The 22,938-nt window shown below is 44.1% G+C and overlaps 1 protein-coding gene across 1 annotated transcript; it reads right to left on the bottom strand.

The window, feature by feature from the left end:
- Positions 1-3,512: 3,512 nt before the first annotated feature.
- On the bottom strand, positions 3,513-7,516 carry LOC123132042 (probable ATP synthase 24 kDa subunit, mitochondrial). Its single transcript, XM_044551791.1, has 7 exons — positions 7,301-7,516; positions 6,436-6,523; positions 5,732-5,876; positions 5,070-5,180; positions 4,816-4,962; positions 4,117-4,239; positions 3,513-3,876 (listed from the first exon to the last, which is right to left on the bottom strand). Exons 1-7 carry the CDS (start codon positions 7,337-7,339, stop codon positions 3,813-3,815), a joined length of 717 nt encoding a protein of 238 aa, XP_044407726.1. The 5' UTR covers positions 7,340-7,516; the 3' UTR covers positions 3,513-3,812.
- Between the last annotated feature and the right edge of the window lie 15,422 nt (positions 7,517-22,938).

Raw genomic sequence — 22,938 nt, forward strand, 5'->3', positions numbered from 1 at the left:
GTGTACTAGTGTTGATGAAGTGGAACTCAGGGCATGTCTAGCGGGACTATATACCGATATCACTCTCCATAAGCCTGTTGTTTTGGAAACAGACTGCCCTTTTGTGTTTTCTTTTCTTCCACATGATAACCTTGATAGATCAGCTCTGGTGGATCTCAAGAAGGAAGCCTTAGCCCTTACCAAGCTTCTTCCAAATGTTAAGGTGGTGAAGATCAAAAGACATGCAAACGAGGTGGCTCATCAGATAACTAAGTTTAGTTTTGATAATAGGTCGGGTGGCCTTCTATGTAATAGTTTTCCGCCCTGCGTAGCGAATGTTGTAATGAACGATTGTACTCGATCTTTTAATTAATTAATACATGGGTTTTTCAAAAAAAACATGCCAAATCCATAAGTCATGTGATGCCATTGCTTCCAATGTGATGATGGTGGCCTCTTTGGTGTGATCTTGGTACGTCCCGCTCAAACCTTTAGGGCGGTTCTTCCATTGCCAATTACATGCAATTTGAACCGAGCATACCTGAAAACCTCTTGCCTTCCGAATAGCCAACAACTTTCCTATATCCTACACATTTAGTTCTCTCGTATACTCTAGTACAAACACATGCACCACGGTGCGAGCAAACTTGACCGTGGTCTTTAGGCATATGCCCTTCCCCATCCAAACCATCTTACAAACGGCATCAGCGGCGGTACCGAATGGAAGCATCGTCCGCAACCGTGCATTTCTGCTTAGTAGAGAATGATAGTTGTCTGCAACAATCCCTGGTGAGCTTGAAGTAGGGATCAAGTGCCTCCACTCCCTCCCTTTGATTGAACCCTTAAAGTTGAGAATGCGCTCCACCTCCCAGTCCATTTTCTGTTGGATGCTCATGATCATGATATCTCGGCTTTCTCGTCATTTTGAATCATTTCATCAAGCTATACCTGTCCATACTCCTCGTCCGATGAACCCCCTGAATCCATCGTTTTGCATGGGAGCAGGTGAGATCTAATTCAAAATACAACTTTCAACTCTAGTGATTACCAGAATTGAATACTTAAATTCTCCCCTTTGAGGTGGTCCCCGATGCGGAGTCTAGATAGGAGGAAGATGGTACATCCATAAGGAATGGTGGTGAGGGAAGAAGTGCATAACGACGACACATAAGGGATGAAGAAAAAATTAGTGCTTGTGTTGATGATTTTGTTAACAATGAAATTTTGAATACTCTAGTTATCAAGGTTAATCTTGAAGATGCCATTTGTTGGACTCACACTCCTAATTCAGAATGTACAAGAAAAAGTGCATACATAACTTTTGTGTAGGTGATCCAAGATAGGTCTTTGTGAAGACAAGCTCTTACTTCGGATTAAGAAAGTGTTATCCTCAATCATGCTGCGAAAAACAAAACCATGGCCCCTAGGGTCAAAACTTTTGCTTGGAGGCTTATTAGGAGAGTTGTTGCAATATGATTAAGATCTTCTATGTATTCTAATCATACCAACAGAAAATGTTGTAGATGTAGTTAAATAGAATCTGATATTAACCTTTTCTTTCAATGCAATTTCTCTAGATCAATCTGGTTTAAATTTGACCTCAAAACTGATATGCTGAACTCCAATTCATATTTTGTTGATATCATTCAAATGATCGTGTCTTCTCAGCAATATGAGTTAAAACTAGATATTGTTTTCACTGTTCTTTGGAACATATGGAGAGCCAAAAATTATCTCCATTTCAATAAAAGAAAAGGAGTCCTATGCAAGTTCTCCATGATACATACACAATACTTACTGCGGGTTTAATAGAGGAGAAGAGGGAAAGGAATATATCTCATGAAAATAACAATTATTATTCTCTCCTAAATACAACTATGCATATACAATCTAATCTACAGGTACTGTAGCATATGTGGACGCAACCTTTCGTTGGCTGAGAATGAAGCCTCCTTCGAAGTATATCTCAACAATACACGCACCAAGCACACCATATGCATTCATGCAGCGGCAACAAATGTGCAATATGTTTTGCAGGCTGAAGCGATGGCCTTACTTCCTACCTCGGCAACCAATGCATTGGGCTGCAGTTTTGCTTCTTTCTATTCTAATTGCAGGACTTTGGTCGACGCTGCGGAATCAAGGAATCTTCTTGTTAAATTATGACATTATTTCTTGTCTCGGGTCCTCCAAGTGCTCCACAGTCCTAGGCCCTAGAATCACTTTGCTCAGGCTCTAGCTAAGAGAGCCTTCTCAAACAAATTTACTTTGCTCATGAGTTCAAAAATGGCAATTGAGGTCATCTCATTTCCCTTCGAGAAACTACCTTTGGTGTACTACCCTTTGCCAAAAAAATCTTTTACAAATGCTAAACAGTTCAAATGTAAAAGTTGGCAAGGATTTTTGTGAGTAAATCTGTTCGATTGTGATGCTTAAACAATTATATCAAAATGATATGTAGGAAAGAACAACCAATCTATTTTGAAGATTTTCAGGTTAGAACGCAAATCTAGTGTAAATGCATGTTGTGATTTTCCTAATAAAAATGAAGATACTGCATACACACACCTACCAACTATAAATGCATATTGACCTCAGAAAACAAAAAGCTATAAATGCATACTATTGGAAATCAACCATGCTATGCTAGGATAACCACTAAGAGCAAGTATAATAAGGTGACGTAAACGGCTATAAGAATTTAAATATTATGTTTTTGCTAAGTTGAAAGAGAGAAGAGAAGTGGACTGTAGATGCACTGCCGGCTTCAGCACGACTCCAATAAGTTCTCTGAGAGTGAAAGATTGGTCATATGTTAATAAATTAGTACTTCCTTATAGTCAACTACTATACATATTGGCTATTAGACTACCCACAGTGGGAGTAACATAGATAGTAACATCACACATATCTAGGTTAAATAAATGATGTGGCATTGTAATAAATGAAAAAAGAGATGAAAATGGTATAGTTACTACTAGTATGAGTAACATTACACATATCAAGGCAAGATGTATCTACAACCTAATAAATGAAATGTTGCATGTTACCACACATATGTTACTACCCACTATAGAGGTAGTAACATAGACTACTCACATGAGCATGTTACTGCCCATTGTGGCTTGTCTTATATTAGCTAGCGAAGTGAGCATAGCTTGGATGGTTAGGTTTTTTGTGGTACAACCAACCCATCAAGATTAAATCCTAGACATTGGTGGTCACATCTTCCTATATTTATTTCACGCCTTCCGATTGAAGTTGCTCATAAAGATAGAGTGTGCATATGTACATTTATAGAGAAACGTTGGCTATAAATGACATGATACTCCAATCGCAGGGTCATGTTAAGTGCAATGCTACATGTAATAACAGTGACAACCATAATTAATCGTAGGTTCTTCCAAGCATTTGATCGATGGTAGATACTTCCCCTAGCTATAGCTATGGAAATAGTATTTCAAGTCGAGGTATCACATGTCAATGAAAATCGAAACTGCAGTTAAAACCATGGCCAAAGCCTCATAACCTGGTGAACAAGACAATGGAACATCCCATATAATTATAATGTGTGGCTACTACATACAACAGCAGCCGCAGGCACATATTCAGCAACGCTTGATGTTCACGTTGCCAGCCTAAGAAACAAAACTCTCAACGCCGGAAGGTAACCAAGCAACGCAACTCATCGGTTGACTGTCGTCGTATTCTCGGTGCAGTTTTATTACAAAAAGCAACAATAACATCCATTCGGTGTGGCTTACAGCACCTGCCGTCACTTGAAAAGAAAAATCACAGATCGGTCACCCCAAGGGTTATCATCAATCAGGGACCTAGAGGAAGTTTCTAATGTCCAACTTCCTGACGTCAGGCATCGCCTCATCTTTAAACTCCTCCCTGGAGGCAAATTATGTCAGTGAATCGCTAACTTGTTAGCAAAGAAGAGATACAGACAGCATATATAAAATTCATGAAACTTTATGACGACTTGAGTGCTTTACTAGTCAGCTAACTGATAATCAGACAACTTTATATTGAAACTTTGCCTCAAGAGATTTCTAGCTTTCCAATTAAAAGCCTTGAAAGAATTGAGGTACCACTAAAGCAAATAGTGGTGTATGAGTTGAAGAGGCGTACCTCTTTAGTTGACCCTCCATTGCTTCAACAACTTCCTTCTTAAGTTCCGTCAGCTCAGCTTTGGCAAGTTCCATTTCAAGATTTTCCTCAATCTTGGGAAGATCCTCCTTCCGAATGCCAAGCCTATTTCAATTTCCAAAGACAAGAGAAGAAACATATAAAACACATGCTAGTCAAGCTAAAACATGTATGCACTTAACAGGACTAAACAGCAGATGTTGCAACAGATCCAGACCCCCAACACTAAGGAACAAACAACAGTTGGCCATGGCATCATCTTAACTGTTTTGCAGTATGAATAAAAAAACTCCTGTAGCAAATCAACAATGGGGTGCATTCCTTTTCCCAGGCGAAATGTCAAACTCGTTCAGCGTCTAGGTTAAAAGTTGTTAAAGAAGTGCTGCTAAAAGGTAATAGCAACCACAGATGACCCAGATTCTCAGGTCATCAGCATATGCATATACATGAACTATCAATGGCATCTCCTGATGAAAATCAACAATGGGATGCATTTCTCTTCTTAAGGGAAATATCAACCTCATTCAATGTGTAAATGCTACTAAGGCAATAGCAACTGCAGATGATCCAGAGTTTCCGGTCATCAGCAGATGTATCTCCATGAAATTATCAATGACCATATTGCAATTGAAACTGAATGGATACTACCATCATAAGTAGAAGATGCACATATGTACATACTTTTTGTTTATCTTGTCAAACTCTGCCAAGAGGAGACCCATGTTCTTCTTGTCACTCCTCAGAAGAGGCTTCTTAATATCCTTCTCAACTTTCTCAAGAGCTTCCATCATCATATCCTCAATACCCATATCATCTATGAGACCACTCCTGTATAAAATAAAATAAACGTTCATTGAGCAAATATTCATGTCAAGCATAAGGATTTCTGAGAGCATAGGAATAAACAGCCTATGCTAATTGGGTAATAGCCATACTTTTTCCTGAGCTGCTGAAGGGTATCCAAGTACGTCCTTGCATCAGGGATGCCCTTCGTGAAAGTCTCAATAGTATGTTTAATTCTCTGAGGATCGGAAAGAAGATCTGCCCTGCATTTAGACAATGAGTAGTGGCGATCAGGTCATTGACAATAATCTCAAATGATTTAAAATAAGATAAAGGAAGACAATTCAAGCATAGAAGAAGAGTGCTTGTTTGAGATGGCAGATTCACATGAAATCCATTGAGCAAATGTTTTATGTCCAATCAGGTTAATTGCAGAAAACAAAGCCTTGTAGTCAAAGAGGGCATTAAAATGTGCACGTAAAACTTCCTTAATTTCAGAGAAATACATCTTACACCCAGAAAAATTGAACCTTCACATGCTTATCAATTCTATTCAGTCAGCAAGTAATATAAATGTGAAATGCTTGTTTCCATATTGATACTGAAATATTGGACAATAGGGTTCAGTAAATCCAAGTTCTAGTTGCAGAACATGGACCAGATTATAGAGGGGGCAATCCAGCAAATAAAGTACCAAACACCGGCCCTAGAGAACTGTGTGCAACAGAGCACAAAAGTGAAGAAAAAACAATAGGAAGTAACAAACTCAATGATCATGAAAACATGCAATGCAAAAGCCTGTAGATTTCCGTACTTTTCTCTTACAGTCCTCATGACTTGGGCATAGTTAGCAACTGCTGTTGGGTCATCTGGGTCTATCGTGATCTTCTCCTTCTTAAGGACCCCAAGTGCGGTCTCAAACTTTTTCTTCACCTCAAAAAAGATGCCCTTCAATAGGTCTGTAAAACATGGGAACAATGAAATTAGGACTATTACACAATAATTTAAACAAATAAATCCAGAAACAACAGAAGCAGTACTAGGAACATTGTTGCCATAGAACTTACAAAGAAAATGCAAAACTAACAAATTCGATGAAAATCAAAATGAATGAATAAGCTGCATGTGCAGGGAAAGAGATAATACTGATTGATCCATCATTAAGGGCGCAGCTAATCATGAGAGAAATATTCAAGACATAGAAGTTAGCTCCAGCATTTAATTAGGTTAAAATTCCATGTCCTGTATGCTTCATTTCAGTCTTGTCACAAAGTGATATTTAGTGATGTAGCATCACTCAGCAGTCACCAATTAAAATATCACAGCAAGCCAGGAAACAGTGCCGATCACAACAAACTCAAATCTTGATGTGAATTCTTGCGTCAAAACTAGATCAGTTATAATTTGAAAGTATTTTTTTCAGAACCAACACTACTACGGAACATGCACAGAATACCTGTGCATACAATAGCAAGATGTTAATTTCACACAAATGCAGCAAAAGATTAAAATGCATACCATCTCCGCTGACAGGAGCTGCCTCCTTGGCAAATGAGCGGACTTGAGTGACGCCTCCATTGGCCAAAGCAGCTTGGACAGAATATAACTGCACGAACATTAATCGACAAACTGATCAGCATACACAGAGTGTGAATTTGACAGAGACATCACAAACGAAATGTTCAGACATCAAATAGCTCCATTCTAGAACTACACAGACCATGGACTAACAGTCTTAACCACAACACCATCCGGATTAAACAAAACCAGTGCCAGTCTACACTGCTGTGGTCTGAAGCTCAATGATAAATCACTCGCTATCCACACACGAGCCAAAGACATGCACGGCTCAGACAAGAGGAAACCAAAGTTCAACGATAAACCCACCACCCACACACCAGCATAAAACATGCACAGCCCGAGAAACAGGCGACTAAGAGGACGCAACCATGATTATTAGCATTTCTATTTCTGAGCTTGCCACATGGCAGTCTAGATGGCTTCCTTCGGTCGGTATGAGGACACATGACTACGGATCAAGGAGGGAGCCGAAATGGGGAATTGCATTGTCGCAGAAAGATCTAGAGCTGTTCCCTGGCGGGCCCGACTCCAATCCCCTGTGCCCCGCGATCTGCAACGGTTCCCCTCCTAACCGAGAGGATCTCACCGCAACGAATCAATTGATCCAACCAAATCGAAGAGAGACCCCAATCACTCCCAGCACCCCGATCGACGACCGACTAAAAATCTCACCGGCGCGACCGAGATCCCGGGCAAACCGAATCAGACGGGCCGCGGCGCACGCGCGCCGGATCAGATCTACCGAAAAGCTACTAGGGTTACAGGAGGGGAGGGAGGGAGGGAGCCGGGCGCGCGGACGAACCTGTCGGGAGCGGGATACGAGGCGAGCGGCGAGCGCCATGGCCGGTGCGGGGGCGGCGGAGCTAGGGCAGCAGAGGCCTCTCCGCTCCTTCTTCTCCGATTCGATCTCTCGGCCGCGAGAGCGAGATGGGGATGGGGGGTGGAGGAGAAATGGGGGCGGCGCCTTGGGTGCGCTTTGTGTGGCCTCCAGGACCTCGCCCCGCCGTCCGATCGCGCACGGAACCCGCGCGCCCGGATCTCAAAGCGCGGCCGGGTGCGTGGCAGCGTGGGGTCCACCCGCCTCCCCCCCGTGCTCAGTGGGCCGAGTCCGTTGTCCGTTCGTGGGCTTGGCACACCCACTGACTGCTTTTTTTTTTTGAAAATAACCGCTCCTTCTTAGTTTGAAAAAAGAAAAGAAAAAAACATTCTCCTTCCCCGGCCTTGCTCGAGGCGTGACATCTGGCATTTGACTGGATAGTTCTTTTCCTCCAAAATATTAACCAGATAGTTCTCACTACTTACTTCTCACCAGACTAAGGTGGTGTTTGGTTCTCTAGTCTTAAGACTGTTTTAGTCCAGCTAAAAAGTCCCTAGTTCCTAAAAAGTCTCTCCCTGTTTGTTTCCAGAGACTAAAAAATCCCTAATCCCTTCCTAAAGGTTATTAAATGACCATGTTGCCCCTAATATATAGAAAAATAACAATCAAACAACATCATAGGGTAGCGGGCCAATGGGTGCATGGAGGGGCATTGTTGGAAAAGTCCCAAAAAATCTCAAGAAGACTCTCCTTGAGAGTCTTCTTCATTTAGTCCCAAATGTCTAGTTTAGTCCTTAAAAAGTCCCTCCTGTTTGGTAAAAAAGTCTCTAAAAGGGACTTTTTTTAGTCCATACGCAAAAAAGTCCCTGGAAACAAACACCCCCTAACAATAAAACTTGCTTCTCGCAGAAAGCATCTCTGATGTAAAAGTTGATGTCAAAAAATGTTTTAGGCAGGACAGTGAAGGTTTCAGGGCACCAGAAATTTTTCTATTGTAACAGATGATGTAAAACTGGTGCCCAAAAACATTGGGCTTCTTCAACTATTAAAACAAGTTCAACAAAAAAAATATCTAACTCATCTCAAATAAACTCAAAAACAAACATAACACAAATAGCACTTATTACATAGTTCATCAGTCCACAACATCTAATTCAACACAATTTATTCGTCAAACATAACACAAAGTTCATCACACATGCATGAAACATAGGGATAAAGTCGTAAAACTAGAGATTTTGTTGCCCATTCCATGCCCACCACTCATTGAAGAGATCTCCATGGGTATTCGAATTTTGAATGTCGTGGTAAACTTCAAGAAAGCGTCGGAATCAGTCTTCCCTTCTACATGGTTGTACAGACTTTTGCATCGATTCATAGAGAAAAATAATCTAGATCTTTCCTATAATTATGCTCAATGATCATATTATGCATTATCATGGCGACTGTCATGATGTACCATATTTCTATAACAGAACGCAGTTTGCATCATCTAAAAAATACCACATGCCAACAACCTAGCTATCCAAAATTCGCATCCATGCATCATCAAGTAGAGCACAAATGGGGATTAAATTAGAAGTAGAAGAAACCTTGATCCATCCTTCCCTGTCCCAAGGTGGCTGCGCTAGGAGGATTATCGCGTGTGAAAGGATCGATATAGTTGACTAAAGAGGGGGGGAATAGGCAACTAACAATTTTTAACTTTTCTTTACCAATTTAAACTTTGCATCAAAGTAGGTTGTCTAGATATGCAACGAGGTGAGCAACCTATATGATACAACAACAAAAAGTACACAAGCAAGCTAAGGATACAACACAAAAGCTTGCACGAGTAAAGGCACGAGATAACCAAGAGTGGAGCCGGTGAAGACGATGATGTGTTACCGAAGTTCCTTCATTTTGAGAGGAAGTACGTCTCCGTTGAAGCGGTGTGGAGGCACAATGCTCCCCAAGAAGCCATCAGGGTCACCGTATTCTCCTTACACCCTCACACGATGCGAGATGCCGTGATTCCACTATTGGTGCCCTTGGAGGTGGCGACCGGACCTTTACAAACAAGGTTAGGGCTCTCTCCACAACCGAATTGGAGGCTCCCAACGAAACCACGGAGCTTCACCACAATGGAATATGGCTCTGAGGTGACCTCAAACGTCTAGGGTGCTCAAACTGTTGGGTTTCGTAGTAATTTCAAAAAATTTCCTACGCACATACAGGATCATGTGATGCATAGCAACGAGGGGAGAGTATTGTCTACGTACCCAACGCAGACCGACTGCGGAAGCGATGACACGACGTAGAGGAAGTAGTCGTACGTCTTCACGATCCAACCGATCAAGTACCGAAACTACGGCACCTCCGAGTTCGAGCACACGTTCAGCTCGATGACGATCCCCGGACTCCGATCCAGCAAAGTGTCGGGGAAGAGTTTCGTCAGCACGACGGCGTGGTGACGATCTTGATGAACTACAGCAGCAGGGCTTCGCCTAAACTCCGCTACAGTATTATCGAGGAATATGGTGGCAGGGGGCACCGCACACGGCTAAGGAATAGATCACGTGGATCAACTTGTGTCAACTTGTGTGTCTTTGGGGTGCCTCTACCTCAGTATATAAAGGAGCCAAGGGGGGAGGGGGCGCCGGCCAAGAGAGAGAGGCGCAGGAGGAGTCCTACTCCTACCGGGAGTAGGACTCCCCCCCCCCAATCCTATTCCAACTAGGATTCCCAAGGGGGAAAGAGAGAGAGGGGTGGCCGGCCACCTCTCCTAGTCCTAATAGGACTAGGGGAAGGGGGGAGGCGCGCAGCCCCCTTGGGCTGCCCCTTTCTCCTTTCCACTAAGGCCCATGATGGCCCATATGGCTCCCGGGGGGTTCCGGTAACCTCCCGGTAACCCGGTAAAATCCCGATTTCACCCGGAACACTTCCGATGTCCAAACATAGGCTTCCAATATATCAATCTTTATGTCTCGACCATTTCGAGACTCCTCGTCATGTCCGTGATCACATCCGGAACTCCGAACAACCTTCGGTACATCAAAATGCATAAACTCATAATATAACTGCCATCGTAACCTTAAGCGTGCGGACCCTACGGGTTCGAGAACAATGTAGACATGACCGAGACACGTCTCTGGTCAATAACCAATAGCGGGACCTGGATGCCCATATTGGCTCCTACATATTCTACGAAGATCTTTATCGATCAGACCGCATAACAACATACGTTGTTCCCTTTGTCATCGGTATGTTACTTGCCCGAGATTCGATCGTCGGTATCCAATACCTAGTTCAATCTCGTTACCGGCAAGTCTCTTTACTCGTTCCGTAATACATCATCTCACAACTAACATATTAGTTGTAATGCTTGCAAGGCTTATGTAATGTGTATTACCGAGAGGGCCCAGAGATACCTCTCCGACAATCGGAGTGACAAATCCTAATCTCGAAATACGCCAACCCAACATCGACCATTGGAGACACCTGTAGTACTCCTTTATAATCACCCAGTTACGTTGTGACGTTTGGTAGTACCCAAAGTGTTCCTCCGGTAAACGGGAGTTGCATAATCTCATAGTCATAGGAACATGTATAAGTCATGAAGAAAGCAATAGCAACATACTAAACGATCGGGTGCTAAGCTAATGGAATGGGTCATGTCAATCAGATCATTCTGCTAATGATGTGACCTCGTTAATCAAATAACAACTCATTGTTCATGGTTAGGAAACATAACCATCTTTGATTAACGAGCTAGTCAAGTAGAGGCATACTAGTGACACTTTGTTTGTCTATGTATTCACACATGTATTATGTTTCCGGTAAATACAATTCTAGCATGAATAATAAACATTTATCATGATTATAAGGAAATAAAGAATAACTTTATTATTGCCTCTAGGGCATATTTCCTTCAGTCTCCCACTTGCACTAGAGTCAATAATCTAGATTACACTGTAATGATTCTAACACCCATGGAGCCTTGGTGCTGATCATGTTTTGCTCGTGGAAGAGGCTTAGTCAATGGGTCTGCAACATTCAGATCCGTATGTATCTTGCAAATCTCTATGTCTCCCACCTGGACTAGATCCCGGATGGAGTTGAAGCGTCTCTTGATGTGTTTGGTCCTTTTGTGAAATCTGGATTCCTTTGCCAAGGCAATTGCACCAGTATTGTCACAAAAGATTTTCATTGGACCCGATGCACTATGTATGACACCTAGATCGGATATGAACTCCTTCATCCAGACTCCTTCATTTGCTGCTTCCGAAGCAGCTATGTATTCCGCTTCACATGTAGATCCCGCTACAACGCTTTGTTTAGAACTGCACCAACTGACAGCTCCACCGTTTAATGTAAACACGTATCCGGTTTGCGATTTAGAATCGTCCGGATCAGTGTCAAAGCTTGCATCAACGTAACCTTTTACGGTGAGCTCTTTGTCACCTCCATATACAAGAAACATATCCTTAGTCCTTTTCAGGTATTTCAGGATGTTCTTGACCGCTGTCCAGTGATCCACTCCTGGATTACTTTGGTACCTCCCTGCTAAACTTATAGCAAGGCACACATCAGGTCTGGTACACAGCATTGCATACATGATAGAGCCTATGGCTGATGCATAGGGAACATCTTTCATATTCTCTCTATCTTCTGCAGTGGTCGGGCATTGAGTCTTACTCAATTTCACACCTTGTAATACAGGCAAGAATCCTTTCTTTGCTTGATCCATTTTGAATTTCTTCAAAATCTTGTCAAGGTATGTGCTTTGTGAAAGTCCAATTAAGCGTCTTGATCTATCTCTATAGATCTTAATGCCTAATATGTAAGCAGCTTCACCGAGGTCTTTCATTGAAAAACTTTTATTCAAGTATCCCTTTATGCTATCCAGAAATTCTATATCATTTCCAATCAGTAATATGTCATCCACATATAATATCAGAAATGCTACAGAGCTCCCACTCACTTTCTTGTAAATACAGGCTTCTCCGAAAGTCTGTATAAAACCAAATGCTTTGATCACACTATCAAAACGTTTATTCCAACTCCGAGAGGCTTGCACCAGTCCATAAATGGATCGCTGGAGCTTACACACTTTGTTAGCTTCCTTTGGATCGACAAAACCTTCTGGTTGCATCATATACAACTCTTCTTCCAGAAATCCATTCAGGAATGCAGTTTTGACATCCATCTGCCAAATTTCATAATCATAAAATGCGGCAATTGCTAACATGATTCAGACAGACTTAAGCATCGCTACGGGTGAGAAGGTCTCATCGTAGTCAATCCCTTGAACTTGCCGAAAACCTTTTTGCGACAAGTCGAGCTTTGTAGACAGTAACATTACCATCAGCGTCAGTCTTCTTCTTGAAGATCCATTTATTCTCAATTGCTTGCCGATCATCGGGCAAGTCAACCAAAGTCCACACTTTGTTCTCATACATGGATCCCATCTCAGATTTCATGGCTTCAAGCCACTTTGCGGAATCTGGGCTCACCATCGCTTCTTCATAGTTCGTAGGTTCATCATGATCTAGTAGCATGACCTCCAGAACAGGATTACCGTACCACTCTGGTGCGGATCTTACTCTGGTTGATCTACGAGGTTCAGTAGTATCTTGATCTGAAGTTTCATGATCATTATCATTGGCTTCCTCACTAACTGGTGTAGGTGTCACTGAAACAGTTTTCTGTGATGAACTACTTTCCAGTAAGGGAGCAGGTACAGTTACCTCGTCAAGTTCTACTTTCCTCCCACTCACTTCTTTCGAGAGAAACTCCTTCTCTAGAAATGATCCATTCTTAGCAACGAATGTCTTGCCTTCGGATCTGTGATAGAAGGTGTATCCAACAGTTTCCTTTGGGTATCCTATGAAGACACATTTCTCCGATTTGGGTTCGAGCTTATCAGGTTGAAGCTTTTTCACATAAGCATCGCAGCCCCAAACTTTAAGAAACGACAACTTTGGTTTCTTGCCAAACCACAGTTCATAAGGCGTCGTCTCAACGGATTTTGATGGTGCCCTATTTAACGTGAATGCGGCCGTCTCTAAAGCATATCCCCAAAATGATAGCGGTAAATCAGTAAGAGACATCATAGATCGCACCATATCTAGTAAAGTACGATTACGACGTTCGGACACACCATTGCGCTGTGGTGTTCCGGGTGGCGTGAGTTGCGAAACTATTCCACAGTTTTTCAAATGTACACCAAACTCGTAACTCAAATATTCTCCTCCACGATCAGATCGTAGAAACTTTATTTTCTTGTTACGATGATTTTCAACTTCACTCTGAAATTCTTTGAACTTTTCAAATGTTTCAGACTTATGTTTCATTAAGTAGATATACCCATATCTGCTTAAATCATCTGTGAAGGTGAGAAAATAACGATATCCGCCACGAGCCTCAGTATTCATCGGGCCACATACATCGGTATGTATGATTTCCAACAAATCTGTTGCTCTCTCCATAGTACCGGAGAACGGTGTTTTAGTCATCTTGCCCATGAGGCACGGTTCGCAAGTACCAAGTGATTCATAATCAAGTGGTTCCAAAAGTCCATCAGCATGGAGTTTCTTCATGCGCTTTATACCGATATGACCTAAACGACAGTGCCACAAATAAGTTGCACTTTTGTTATCAACTCTGCATCTTTTGGCTTCAACATTATGAATATGTGTATTACTACTATCGAGATTCAATAAGAATAGACCACTCTTCAAGGATGCATGACCATAAAAGATATTACTCATATAAATAGAACAACCATTATTCTCTGATTTAAATGAATAACCGTCTCGCATTAAACAAGATCCAGATATAATGTTCATGCTCAACGCTGGCACCAAATAACAATTACTTAGGTCTAATATTAATCCCGAAGGTAGATGTAGAGGTAGCGTGCCGACTGCGATCATATCGACTTTGGAACCGTTTCCCACGCGCATCGTCACCTCGTCCTTTGCCAGTGCCCGCTTATTCTATAGTCCCTGTTTCGAGTTGCAAATATTAGCAACAGAACCAGTATCAAATACCCAGGTGCTACTGCGAGCTCTAGTAAGGTACACATCAATAACATGTATATCACATATACCTTTGTTCACCTTGCCATCCTTCTTATCCGCCAAATACTTGGGCAGTTCCGCTTCCAGTGACCAGTCTGCTTGCAGTAGAAGCACTCTGTTTCAGGCTTAGGTCCAGACTTGGGTTTCTTCTCTTGAGCAGCAACTTGCTTGCCGTTCTTTTTGAAGTTCCCCTTTTTCTTCCCTTTGCCCTTTTTCTTGAAACTAGTGGTCTTGTTAACCATCAACACTTGATGCTCCTTCTTGATTTCTACCTCTGCAGCTTTCAGCATTGCGAAGAGCTCGGGAATAGTCTTATTCATCCCTTGCATATTATAGTTCATCACGAAGCTCTTGTAGCTTGGTGGTAGTGATTGGAGAATTCTGTCAATAACGCAATCATCCGGAAGATTAACTCCTAATTGAATCAAGTGATTATTATACCCAGACATTTTGAGTATATGCTCACTGACAGAACTGTTCTCCTCCATCTTGCAGCTATAGAACTTATTGGAGACTTCATATCTCTCAATTCGGGCATTTGCTTGAAATATTAACTTCAACTCCTGGAACATCTCATATGCTCCATGACGTTCAAAACGTCGTTGAAGTCCCGATTCTAAGCCGTAAAGCATGGCACACTGAACTATCGAGTAGTCATCAGCTTTGCTCTGCCAGACGTTCATAACATCTGGTGTTGCTCCAGCAGCAGGCCTGGCACCCAGCGGTGCTTCCAGGACGTAATTTTTCTGTGCAGCAATGAGGATAATCCTCAAGTTACGGACCCAGTCCGTGTAATTGCTACCATCATCTTTCAACTTTGCTTTCTCAAGGAACGCATTAAAATTCAACGGAACAACAGCACGAGCCATCTATCTACAATCAACATAAACAAGCAAGATACTATCAGGTACTAAGTTCATGATAAATTTAAGTTCAATTAATCATATTATTTAAGAACTCCCACTTAGATAGACATCCCTCTAATCCTCTAAGTGATTACGTGATCCAAATCAACTAAACCATGACCGATCATCACGTGAGATGAAGTAGTTTTCAATGGTGAACATCGTTATGTTGATCATATCTACTATATGATTCACGCTCGACCTTTCGGTCTCCGTGTTCCGAGGCCATATCTGCATATGCTAGGCTCGTCAAGTTTAACCTGAGTATTCTGCGTGTGCAAAACTGGCTTGCACCCGTTGTAGATGGACGTAGAGCTTATCACACCCGATCATCACGTGGTGTCTGGGCACGACGAACTTTGGCAATGGTGCATACTCAGGGAGAACACTTCTTGATAATTTAGTGAGAGATCATCTTATAATGCTACCGTCAATCAAAGCAAGATAAGATGCATAAAAAGATAAACATCACATGCAATCAATATAAGTGATATGATATGGTCATCATCATCTTGTGCTTGTGATCTCCATCTCCGAAGCACCGTCATGATCACCATCGTCACCGGCGCGACACCTTGATCTCCATCGTAGCATCGTTGTTGTCTCGCCAATCTTATGCTTCCACGACTATCACTACCGTTTAGTAATAAAGTAAAGCATTACATCGCGATTGCATTGCATACAATAAAGCGACAACCATATGGCTCCTGCCAGTTGCCGATAACTCGGTTACAAAACATGATCATCTCATACAATAAAATTCAGCATCATGCTTTGACCATATCACATCACAACATGCCCTGCAAAAACAAGTTAGACGTCCTCTACTTTGTTGTTGCATGTTTTACGTGGCTGCTACAGGCTTAAGTAAGAACCAATCTCACCTACGCATCAAAACCACAACGATAGTTTGTCAAATAGACTCCGTTTTAACCTTCGCAAGGACCGGGCGTAGCCATACTTGGTTCAACTAAAGTTGGAGAGACAGTCGCCCGCAAGCCATCTCTATGCAAAGCACGTCGAGGGAACCGGTCTCGCGTAAGCGTACGCGTAAGGTTGGTCCGGGTCGTCTCGTCCAACAATACCGCTGAACCAAAGTATGACATGCTGGTAGGCAGTATGACTTGTATCGTCCACAACTCACTTGTGTTCTACTCGTGCATATAACATCAACATAAATAACTTAGGCTCGGATGCCACTGTTGGGTTTCGTAGTAATTTCAAAAATTTTCCTACGCACATACAGGATCATGTGATGCATAGCAACGAGGGGAGAGTATTGTCTACGTACCCAACGCAGACCGACTGCGGAAGCGATGACACGACGTAGAGGAAGTAGTCGTACGTCTTCACGATCCAACCGATCAAGTACCGAAACTACGGCACCTCCGAGTTCGAGCACACGTTCAGCTCGATGACGATCCCCGGACTCCGATCCAGCAAAGTGTCAGGGAAGAGTTTCGTCAGCATGACGACGTGGTGACGATCTTGATGAACTACAGCAGCAGGGCTTCGCCTAAACTCCGCTACAGTATTATCGAGGAATATGGTGGCAGGGGGCACCGCACACGGCTAAGGAATAGATCACGTGGATCAACTTGTGTCAACTTGTGTGTCTTTGGGGTGCCTCTACCTCAGTATATAAAGGAGCCAAGGGGGGAGGGGGCGCCGGCCAAGAGAGAGAGGCGCAGGAGGAGTCCTACTCCTACCGGGAGTAGGACTCCTCCCCCCAATCCTATTCCAACTAGGATTCCCAAGGGGGAAAGAGGGAGAGGGGTGGCCGGCCACCTCTCCTAGTCCTAATAGGACTAGGGGAAGGGGGGGGCGCAGCCCCCTTGGGCTGCCCCTTTCTCCTTTCCACTAAGGCCCATGATGGCCCATATGGCTCCCGGGGGGTCCGGTAACCTCCCGGTAACCCGGTAAAATCCCGATTTCACCCGGAACACTTCCGATGTCCAAACATAGGCTTCCAATATATCAATCTTTATGTCTCGACCATTTCGAGACTCCTCGTCATGTCCGTGATCACATCCGGGACTCCGAACAACCTTCGGTACATCAAAATGCATAAACTCATAATATAACTGTCATCGTAACCTTAAGCGTGCGGACCCTACGGGTTCGAGAACAATGTAGACATGACCGAGACACGTCTCTGGTCAATAACCAATAGCGGGACCTGGATGCCCATATTGGCTCCTACATATTCTACGAAGATCTTTATCGGTCAGACCGCATAACAACATACGTTGTTCCCTTTGTCATCGGTATGTTACTTGCCTGAGATTCGATCGTCGGTATCCAATACCTAGTTCAATCTCGTTACCGGCAAGTCTCTTTACTCGTTCCGTAATACATCATCTCACAACTAACATATTAGTTGTAATGCTTGCAAGGCTTATGTAATGTGTATTACCGAGAGGGCCCAGAGATACCTCTCCGACAAAATACGCCAACCCAACATCGACCATTGGAGACACCTGTAGTACTCCTTTATAATCACCCAGTTACGTTGTGACGTTTGGTAGTACCCAAAGTGTTCCTCCGGTAAACGGGAGTTGCATAATCTCATAGTCATAGGAACATGTATAAGTCATGAAGAAAGCAATAGCAACATACTAAACGATCGGGTGCTAAGCTAATGGAATGGGTCATGTCAATCAGATCATTCTGCTAATGATGTGACCTCGTTAATCAAATAACAACTCATTGTTCATGGTTAGGAAACATAACCATCTTTGATTAACGAGCTAGTCAAGTAGAGGCATACTAGTGACACTTTGTTTGTCTATGTATTCACACATGTATTATGTTTCCGGTAAATACAATTCTAGCATGAATAATAAACATTTATCATGATTATAAGGAAATAAAGAATAACTTTATTATTGCCTCTAGGGCATATTTCCTTCACAAACACCCAAGAGTAATAAGATCCGCAAGGGATGAGCGGGGGGAATCAAATTTCTCTTGGTGGGAAGTGTAGATCTGGGCCTTCTCAACCAATCCCTAGAAAATCAACAAGCTTGATTGCGTAGGGAGAGAGATCGGGCAGAAATGAGCTTTGAAGCAACAATGGAGCTTGGGGAAAAGAGGTAAGTCAACTTGGAGAAGAAGACCTCCTTTTATAAGGGGGGAAGACAAACCAACCGTTATCCTCGCTCAGCCCCACACAGGGCGGTACTACCGCAGGGGTAGGCGGTACTACTGTTGTGGCCAGCGGTACTACCATTCCACCTCGCGGTACTGCCGCGGAGAAGGACGGGAGCGGGGAGCAGAGCAGGACCTGGACCCAGGGCGGTACTACCGCGGTGGTAAGAACGGTACTACCGCCTAAGAGCGGTACTACCGCCCCTATTGCCGCAGCTAGTGCCGCAAAACCCGACACGAGAGGAGAAACCTCGAGTCGAGGTGGTAGGAGCACGGAGCCGCAGCGGTACTATGGCTGCGAGCTCCAAGCGGTACTACCGCTGGGGTTCGCGGTACTGCCGCTTGTAGCTCTCGAGCGGTACTACCGCTGGGGTTCGCAGTACTGCCGCTAGGACCAGACCACAGGGAGAAGGCAGCAAGGGAGCCTTCAACGAAACGGAAAAGCTCAGAGGGTGCACAAGGGATGTGTATGTGTTGATTCCACCCTAGCCTCACCAATGCGGACCCCCTCTTAATAGTACGGCTTTCCTACGACTCAAACCCACCGAAAAGAAACGTAGACAAACGCCGTCTTCAACAGTCTTCGAGGGGGACAAAAATCGTCTTGTGCCTAGTGATGAAATGTCTGAAATACTCAAGGCACACGATTAGTCCGCAAAGGCATTGTCATCAATCACCAAAACACCTTAGGGATAAATATGCCCTTACAATCTCCCCTTTTTGGTGGATTGATGACAATACGGGATTTGCACAAAGGGGAAAATATAGGACATAAGCAAACCCCTCATCTCTAAAATATAGACGGGCTCCCCCTAGATGTGTGATATCTAGATAAGTGCTTTGGACCGCACAGCGCACATACTAGGATCAACACTCCCCATATATTTTATAGACAATACATATCTTGCAACAATAAGGCTAACACTAAGCAAGATAGTAAATATGAGCATAACATAAATAGCACAAGATAACATATGCTCAATAAGATGCGATAGAGTGTATAGGTCTTACACCATATTATAGGTAAGTCTCACGAGCACAACCAAACCAATGCAAGCAAGGTTCAACACGAGAAACGAGTTTGCGAGAAAGACATGCAAGGCAAACACGCCACACAAACACACACTCACAACTCAACAACGACAAATCACTAAGCTCTCTCCCCCTTTGGCATCGAGACACCAAAAAGGCAAAGAGCGCTGCTAAGGCTCCAAGTGATAGCAAACTGAGGGGCTCTATCATCACATCCTAGCGGGATCGTCTGCACTGTCATCCTTAGTCGGAAACTGCTCAGTGTCTGAATCGGTCCACGGACAGTGCTGCTGAATCCACTCCTCCTCATCAGTGATCTTGCCCTCAGAACCACTGGCAACGGTCGCACCCAACTGACGCATGAGCTCCTTGTGACGACTCCTGGCCTGCTTCTCAGCCACATGAGTCATGTACTGACCGTGAGACTCCATGCAGAAGAGTTTCTTCATCTTGCGCTTGAGCTTCTTTGCCCAAGAGGGCTCTGCTCCAGATGGCTCATAGTCATCATCATCAGCAGCATCAGCCTCGGTCTCCATGTGAGCAGCTCCAGGCGGAACGCCAGAACTCGGAGTTGCGGTGCCCCAATTCTCCTTCTTCCTCAGATACTTGATCTCATGGGAAACTAGATCCCCAGTCTCCAGCACCACCTTAGGATACACACGCTCCCAGGCCTTCTCAATGAGCAACATGATAAACGGTCCATAGATAGGGCACTTGCGCTCAGAGATGGCGGAAACCAACTCAGACCACATGACATGAGAGATATCCAAAGAGTCTTCAGTTTTTTCTTCCTTCTCATGTTGACAGAAAAGAAGCATGTCCACAAGAAAAGAGTGTACCATATCCAAGTTGCCAATGCGAGGGAAGAGGGTCTCCCTGAAGATGCGATGGAGAATATCCAGAAATGCTGGCAGCTCATAGGACTCCTTCTGAGTCATTGGGTTAATCTTCAAGGTACAGTATGGCTAGAGAGCTTGCTTGTGAGTGGAAGTTGCATTGCGATGAGGGCGAAAGCCAACTGGGTTCTCAAGACCTTGATCCTCAACTTCAAGAAGCTCCATGAAGGCCTTCCACTTGACAGAAAGCATCCTGCCATTTGTCATCCAAGTCAGAGTCCTGTCCTCATCTGTTCCAAGATGGACGGTAGCATAAAACCGAGCCACCAAATCTGCATCAAAGTCCTTGTTGAACTGCATGATCCTGAGGATGTTCAACTGAGAGCACATCTGAAGAGCCTCCCCAAAGTAGTCAGGATCCTTCTCCATAAAGGCAATGTCGATGGAGCGAACATCAACAAAAATATTCTTCTAGGCTTTGATCACATCAAAGTAGATGGCATACTGAAAACGGTTCCAGAACGGGCGATTGACCAAGGCGGGTTCTTGAACGACCTCATAGGGGTTGCGCCGACGCTTCTCCCAGAATTCCTTGGCAGACATCTCTGTCACAGACTTGGTCCTTGGCTTGGGCTTGGACGCACTCATCTTCTTCATTTGAGGCAGAGGCGGAACACTTGATGAGGCCGTCGTTGTCTCAGAGGTGCAGTAGCGCTTGGAAGTTGCACGCCCGGGGTTGACACAGTGTGCATGCTGCTCAGAAGGACCATCACCTGGAACCAAACACACGGACACACGGAACAACTAGAAAGAACGAGTATAAGCCACCAAACATAGCAAAAGAGATCAAAAAATGGCAGGAACATAATGGAACTAGGCAAACAGCGGTAGTACCGCGATCCATAAGCGGCTATACCGCCCTAGCGGTAGTACTGCTTCACTGGGAGCGGTAGTACCACTCAAGACAGGGAAACAGCGGTTCCCTACTATCGTGGTCAAATCTGGCACTACCGGACTGCCAAATTCGAAAATACTCCTACCAATTATCAATCCCAAAAGTCTAGTCGCCTTCTCCAACCTACTCAAGCCTAGATTTAGCCAAAAATCGAGAGATGCAACCACTGTTGCCCCTAAGACACTAGATCTGAAATCTAGACAAAAGGAGAGAAGGAACGGGGGCAATACTGGCATCCATGGCAAGAGGACGGGGTGGGGATCGACTCCACCAAAGGAAATGGAGAGGGACGACCCGGAGGCGGCGGCCCGCCGGAGCCCTCCCTCGGCGAGTCGATGCTGGAGAGACGAAGAAGAACGAGGGGGCCGTGCGAATGGGTATGGGGGAGACGAAACCTCCCCCTGCCCCGACATAACCCCTGGTCTCGCCCCTCAACGGTAGTACCGCTCGGGTGGGCGGTAGTACCTCTTATCAACATAAGCGGTAGTACCGTGCACCACCAGCGGTAGTACCGTGCACCTCCAGCGGTAGTACCGCCCAGCAAGAGCCAACGACTAGACACCACACGGCTAGCTCAAAAAGAAGGGAAAAAACAAAAGGCAAGAAAAGGGAACCAAAACATAGCAACGAGAACACTAGCAAGAGGACAAGAAACACACACCTCTTCAAGAGAGGGCAGTGGCCGAGGCCACCTATGTATGAGTCAAGAGGTATGGCACCGCGAAGATTTTAACCTTGGGCCCATGACCAAAACTCGTCTTTGAAGCACAAGTACCATCAAAATGGCTAAAGTGAAAGACTTGATCAATTTATGCATAATGGGGGGAGGGAGAGTTTATTGAGAGAACAACACTCCCCCTATATCCATGCCTACACCTAAACAAGACAACAAGTTGAGTATGGTGGGGTGTGCAAGGGTTCAAGTCACATCGCTCGAATCTATGATATTAGCTCATGCCTTAACTCGCGAAATCTTGCTTCATCCAAAGGCTTCGTGAAAATATCTGCAAGGTTATCATGAGTATTGACATAGTTGAGCTCGATCTCCCCTCGCCTAATGTGATCCCGGATGAAGTGATACCGAATCTCAATATGCTTCGTCTTGAAATGTTGAACCGGGTTGAGAGAAATCTTGATGGCACTTTCATTGTCACACCAAACAGGCACTTTGTCACAAATGACACTGTAATCCTCTAAAGTTTGCCTCATCCGAAGAAGTTGTGCACAACAACTACCGGCGGCCACATACTCCGCCTCGGTGGACGAGAGAGACACACAACTTTGCTTCTTGGAAGACCAACTCACCAAAGAGCAACCAAGAAATTGGCATCCTCCGGAAGTGGACTTCCTATCCACTTTGTCTCCCGCCCAATCGGAGTCCGAATAACCTACAAGCTTGAAGTTTGCTCCTCTTGGGTACCATAAGGCAAAGTTTGGGGTATGATCCAAATATCGAAAGATTCGCTTGACCGCCACAAAGTGGCTTTCCTTAGGTGCGGCTTGAAACCATGCACAAATTCCCACACTCAACATGATATCCGGTCTAGATGCACAAAGGTAAAGCAAGGAGCCACATGGAGCGATATACCTTTTGATCCACCGCTTTACCATTGGGATCTAAGTCAAGTTGGCATTTGACAGGCATTGGAGTGGAAGCCGGCTTGACATCATTGAGCTTGAA

Source organism: Triticum aestivum, chromosome 6A (genome assembly GCF_018294505.1).
Source record: "Triticum aestivum cultivar Chinese Spring chromosome 6A, IWGSC CS RefSeq v2.1, whole genome shotgun sequence".
Classification (NCBI taxonomy): Eukaryota; Viridiplantae; Streptophyta; class Magnoliopsida; order Poales; family Poaceae; genus Triticum; species Triticum aestivum.

What these genes read in the sequence shown, in the direction of transcription:
- LOC123132042 (XM_044551791.1), bottom strand. Translation starts at nt 7,339, where the DNA reads ATGGCGCTCGCCGCTCGCCTCGTATCCCGCTCCCGACAG. An exon ending in AGCTCCTGTCAGCGGAGATG is followed by an intron (nt 5,877 to 6,435) that starts GTATGCATTTTA and finishes CATGTTTTACAG; the next exon opens with ACCTATTGAAGGGCATCTTT. An exon ending in ATGGAGGGTCAACTAAAGAG is followed by an intron (nt 3,877 to 4,116) that starts GTACGCCTCTTC and finishes ATTTGCCTCCAG; the next exon opens with GGAGGAGTTTAAAGATGAGG.